We start from the raw sequence: 6,433 nt of genomic DNA, 5'->3' as shown, positions 1-6,433 counted from the left end.
TGTTTACTTTGGAATTCACCTTGTACAATATCTATTGCACCAAAATTGTAAAAAAAATTGGGAAGTYTGGTGTTATTGGCAAAATATATAGATTTTAAATTTTCTAACGAAGCTTTCGGAGTTTATTTATGATAACTTTGTATACAACGATTATAATGTGAGAAAGAGGCTTCTCAAGTCGAAATAAAKTAAAATAACACACAATGAAATGTTTTGATATTCAACTTATCGATATATACTAAATATCGTGTCAAGAKCATAAATATGCATTTACTGTAAATGTGAGTTATCGTTGGAAGAATCTRTTTGAGGTTTGTTTTTCAATTTTTAGAATTTATGATTTTATTGTAGAGAATATTCTCCATAAATTTGTGCAATTTTGGGTTCTTTAAGTTTTTGTGGACTGTATTTTTAATTAATAGCTCTTTAACTGTTGTSGTTTGTCTTCGATTAAATCGATATTTTTGAACTTTGCGCTTATAAAAGCTCCTTAGACCACCCCGGCGGGAGATACGGTATTATTAATTTCAATTATGCAAATTCTTGAAAATAACCTTTTGGCATATAAAAGGCTTAGACACATAAAAGTGCAGAAGAATTACAATTAAAGTGCGAATTACAACAATAACAACAGAAACAATATTCGAAACTGCAGCACCAACAGCAACAAAGCACCTTGAGTGATGAGCCAGAGTCAAAGTGGCATGAAATTAACTTCAGCAAAAAAATTAGAATCGGCAAAGGAAAACTTTATTAAAAAACAGAAAAAGACAAAAAATGAAAGAAAAAACCAAAACGGTGTTAATAACAACATCAATGCAACATTATGGTAAATGTCATTGATGGAGCCGCTCGACAGACGCCRATTTAACTTTTACATTAAAAGCAAACGCGCCGCCAGACAAAGAACGCATAAAAAGCGCCACAACAACAAAACAACAGCAATAATAAATACTTAATAAACACGTAGTTACTAAATAAGAAACGCACACACACACACATATGCACGCATATATGAGAAGACACCGTTGTTGAGGGCAACGGAAGTGCGGTTAAGGCGTCCGAGAGGGCGAGTAAACGCTGAAAATTATAAACCGAATAAATACCAGAAGAAAAAAAAAATGTGGAAAAAAACTGCGCGCTGGAAAAGAAGGTCAACAGGTTCAAGCGTTCAAGCAGAAAAAACTGAAAAACGAAATCGAAAATTTTTAATTCGAGCACTAAACGCGCCTAAAGGCCGGCAAGAAGAGGTAGAGCCAAAACAGCAGAAGCGACAGCAACAACAGCTAAAGCGTGGCCACAACAACAAAAGCGTAGAGCAGAAACGCTAACATACACACATACACATACACAAACTTACATTTTTATAGTACAAGTTTTACTGTTGTAAAGCGACAAGCCAAAAAGATCAACGACAACAACAACAAAGTCGCAACAACAGCGACAGCAGAGAGGCCAAATGAAAATGAAAACGAGCAGAAACCTGCCGCCGCTTCTACACAACAAAATTGTAAGAACAACTGCGACGCTACATGCAAAAACAACTAAACGTTACAAACAACTACAACAACCGCAACAACTGTGTACAAGAAATAATCAAGAAAAAAACCGTCATAACAAGAAAAACGGCATATTTCCATAGAAGGCGCTTGGAAGGCGGCTGCAGCGTGTAGCGCAACGGMGCGAAGCTTGCTTTGGCAGCGCGTGATTCGGCTTAACTTGCCATCACTGTGCTTGGCTTGCGTCGTGACTGAGCGCAGCGCACTGCGGTGGCTGGATGGCTCATCTTCAGTTCATAAAAATCAAAAGTGGTTTTGCTTTCGATTTCAAGTTTCGCTGGCAAATAGCTGAGCGCTAAGCAAAAAATTTAACAAAAATAACTACAACAAGAGTAGCGGCAGATGGCAAGATTATTATTTTAATGCTATTTATGTTGCTCTTGTATTGGTGTCCCATATGCATACACTCTTACATACATACAAACAGCACGCGCAACAACACTTGCCGATTTGTGTTGAGTTTGGMGTGCTTCTTCTTCTTCTTATTCAAATGAAAATGAAATTGAAGCCATGTGCTTTAGTTTTTATGTCTTCTGTCTTGTAGGCAAATAGTAAAATAATATTTGAAAACACTAAAAAAATAATGACTACATAAAAAATAAAAAATAACTATTTACTATAAAAAATTAGCAACTAAAACTAGTTAAACTTAGAAAAAATAAATAAGATATRTTAACATTRGTTGCAMCGAAGYTAAAATACCCWYCACTGGTGCATTTTTATCGCTCWAAGGGTATGAAAATAAATTTATGGTGATTTGGGTCRGCCAGTTTGTACSGCAGCTATAAGCTATAGTGGTTCGATCTKSAAAATATGTTCTGAAAATGTACCGTTATCTTGGTACCCAAGTCAAACTTCGTAGAGAAATCTCATCAAATAAAARAGTTCTGCTTACAAGAACTTGATTTTCAACCATCAGTTTACATGGCAGCTATATGCTTAAGTGAACCGATCKGAAGAATTTCTTCGAAGATAACATYATTTCTTTCAATAATGATCCATGCAAAAKTTCATGGAGATATCTCCTCAAATCAAAAAGTTGTTCATACAAGTACTTGACTGCGAACGTTCAGTTTGTATGACAGTTATATTCYATACTAGTCCGATTTCRGCGGTTCCGATAAACGGGTAGCTTCGTGGTGTGAAAAGCATTATCGATAGCTYAACTTCGTATGACCTGTTGAGGGTATGAAAATTTTTGCAAAACACAATGCCAAGCCAAGACAAGAATGTCTAATGTATGCAAACATGTGCAGACATACTCAAACAGACAAACACATACATATACATTTGCATATAAATAATGTAGTTTTATATAATTTGATACAAAATTTTATGAAAAGGTTAACCAGTTTAGTCACTAGATTTATTTACATTTTTATCTCTTTATATGGACACACATGAAGCTGGTAATATATTCCATATATATGTAGTACAAACTATTTAGCTTGTCTGTATGTAAGTAACTACTAAAGGTTGCGAGGCCAGTAACAATTTATATACGTCGGCGAGTATGAGTACCACAGCTTTGAAACAGAAGGCGTGGATATTATAAGAAAATATTCAAATCTCTCTGTAAATTATACGAATTCAGCATCAAARTTATTTTATAGGAAGTAACTAAAGTGAAATTATAAGAGGACTTTTTAAGATTAAATTTTAAGAGATTTGCCACCTTTTTTATTAAAAAAAATTTCATAAATTACTTTTCAAACCGGATGAGCTTGAGAAAAAAGTTGAAATTTTTTTAGAATAGTTGCCACCTTTTTGTGTTAAAAAATATCATAAATTATCTTTCAARCTGRAGRAACTTGAGAAAAAATTGAAAATTTKTATAAGAGAGYCGACACTTTTTTATATTAAAATATTTCATAAATTACCTTTCAAAGTGGAGGAAACTAAAAGATAAATAGAATTTTTGTACAAGAGAGAACTCAAGAGAAAAGTCGAAAAATTTTATTGAACATTTTTATTCTATAATATACATTTCAAATTAAAGGGGACTAATCATTTATAATTTAAGAATGTTTAGAGTTGAAAATTTTTTCAAACTAGAGGAACTTACTAAAGGAGTTTAAAATTTTTATAAGAGAGTTGCCACTGGTCTACCTTTTTAATTAAATAACACCATAACCAAATACACTCTTAGAATAAGATTACCAAATTTAATCAGGTAATGAATTTTATAGTTTTATACAGAAACATTTTTTTCAGTAGAATTACTATTTTTCTTTTATTTAAACTAATTTCTAAATACAGTGCGATATAACAATACGAATATCCATATGTTGATTAAGGAAGTATAAATTTCTTTAGGAAATATTCTTGATAAAGCTGCTAACTTGAAATAATCCGCATAATATCAAACTGAACTATTATTATGTAGTACACTTWTACTAAACTATAGTATATAGTATAGTCGATATTGACATGAAATTTCGGGTAAACTTTAATATCCCAAAGATCGACTGAAGAACATATATTTTACTTGAATGAACCATCAGTTTGTTTTTTTTATAAATTTCATTAATTAGCATTCTCAGTAAAGGATGTCAAAGCAAAATTTATTAAATAAATGAACAAATTTATCTCCATCAATGTAGGAAAGTAATATTTTCATCCAGAATCAAAATTTGTTTGCAAAATTCATAAATTTTTTCGCATTTCGGCCAATAAAATGCTCCTACAGAGTTCACTGTTTGGGCGCGCTTGTCAAAAACGTGCACTTGCTGCACCTACGAAAATCGCTTGCTTAGATATGCTGAATTCGGAATCAAGCATAAAAGCAGAACAAAAGCCGAGCAGAGGTTACTAAAGTGTGTGTGAAGCTTTTGCAGTAAGTCATCGCCAGCCTGAATTTTTGTTGTGGCTATGAATTAAGGTTGAATTAGGTGTTTTATAATTTTTCTTCTTTATTTTGATGAACTCTCTGTGCAAGCAGTACTTACATTGTCCTATTTGAAGTTAAATTTAAATTGTGTTGTTTTTTTTGCAATCAGATAGATCGCGCTTGTGCGCTTAGTTGTTGAATAAGTTCTATGCTAAGAGTCGTAGTTTGAATGGAATGTGAGATCTTCACCAAGGCTTATGAAAGAAGAACCTATGACTCATTTTAGATGTTTAAGGTTGATCAAAAGGTATTGAACTAATGTTTCATTATTGTTGTTATTCAAACATTATACTGCCAAATAAAATTGAGTCATATTTCTCCGAGACTAAAKTTCAATAAATTTGTCTCTTTTTTCCTGCTTGCCTTTTATATTATAGTACAAAATTTTTTAAATACTAATAGATTGAAATATAATTTTTAAAAGTAAATTAGTTATTTTTCTTTGAAAAACACAAAAATTGCTAAAATTGCATCACAGCGTCATCTAGCGCATTTTTACCCAAAAAACTTCAGTCGAGTTCGTTGCTTAAGTCTAATATTTACAGAGCACCAATAAAGAAAGTCTCACTGAAAATACAAAGAAACATTCGAATATGCTTAGAAACTTATCATTTTCGCCGCAAAAGGTGAAAACGCCTTTAACAGATAAGCTGATAAATGCCACACAATTGGTGCGCCATAAACAAAGTAAAAAATTTATCGYGAAAACCCTTGAGCTCTGTAAATAATGGCACTTAGAGCAATGTAAAAGAGAAAAATCAAATGAAATGAAATGAGATCAGTGCAGCTGAGCATGAAGCAAGGGGGAAAAATGTGGTTGCAATCGGGATATATAAATATACTGTTATAAACACTTGTGTATTGATAACATGCCTTATTTTTTGCAAAAAAAAAAGTTAGAAAATATACTCACACTCAGAAAAYTGAGCAAATTGCTCGCAAACAAAAATTATAACCACAATAATATTGCGAGCAGCTGTGGGCGCAATGCAACACAGCCATGCAAATATGCGCCAAGCCATTTATCAGCGAGAAAATAAGCGCATGCAAGCAAAATATATGAAAAATAACTAAAATGGCAAACGGACGCATTCGGCAAGCAAACGCTTTGCAACCCGACGACAGCAGGCGGCTGCAACACTTTGCTGCTGTGATACATTTTAGATTAGCCACATGTTGTTGTAGTTGCTGTCTCACTAAGAGTAAAAGTTAAATTGCACGCAAGGCCGTTCACWGCAACAATAGCARCAACAGGAATGGCAATATTGACGGTAAAGCACCGTAAGCACAAACTGCCAGCGTTAGGAGCKGCTTTGCTTATGCTTGTGTGGTATATTACTGTGTATAAATGTATTCCTATGCATATATATATTTCTATAAATTTGTATCTTTCTATGTGTGTGTGCATTTATGCAAACCAGCTGCACTCGGCTGTTGCAATTTATGTATTTTTTTTTAATTTTGCTGCACTTTTGCTGACAATAGCGAGCGTTAGAAAATGAAAGTGCGAATTTTGTAATAAGATTGAAAGCAATACATGCCAGCGCAAGTGTTTGGCGAATAAAAATATTACATTTGTTTTGTTTGTGTTTTGATTTGCTTTAAGTTAAGGTTTATTATCAGCAACCAGTTCGTTGCTTAAGTCTTTTGTCAAGCGTTTTATATCTTTAATATTTTGGTTTGGCTCAAATTTGCGCTCTTGCTAATTTCCACTCATTTCTTTTTCTCTATTGCAGGAACACATACAAGAAGTTTTGGATAAATGGACACAAATTGATGATGAGATTTGGGCYAAAGTGATTGTTTTCGAACGCAATCGACGCGTAGCGAAAGCATATGCACGTGCGCCTGTGCTCACCATAAATGGCTCGGATGATGGTTTCGATGGCATGCGGTAAGTGATGCGATAAATATGAGAAATTGTAGCGAGAATGTTATTTGGTTGCTATATATTTACAAGTCTTTAGTTTATTCAAGTATATAA

The 6,433-nt window shown here is 33.3% G+C and overlaps 1 protein-coding gene across 1 annotated transcript in view; it reads left to right on the top strand.

Annotated features, from left to right (window-relative positions):
• LOC108974679 overlaps positions 1 to 6,433 on the top strand; it is an 88,652-nt gene that overhangs the window by 31,598 nt on the left and 50,621 nt on the right. Inside the window, exon 3 of the mRNA XM_018942665.1 lies at positions 6,186 to 6,343. Within this exon, the coding sequence (XP_018798210.1) occupies positions 6,186 to 6,343 (158 nt within the window). The remainder of the gene's footprint in view (positions 1 to 6,185; positions 6,344 to 6,433) is intronic.

This window comes from Bactrocera latifrons, unplaced genomic scaffold (genome assembly GCF_001853355.1).
Source record: "Bactrocera latifrons isolate USDA-ARS-PBARC rearing strain unplaced genomic scaffold, ASM185335v1 scaffold_58, whole genome shotgun sequence".
NCBI classification, from domain to species: domain Eukaryota; kingdom Metazoa; phylum Arthropoda; class Insecta; order Diptera; family Tephritidae; genus Bactrocera; species Bactrocera latifrons.
This window is presented reverse-complemented; position numbering and strand designations above follow the sequence as displayed.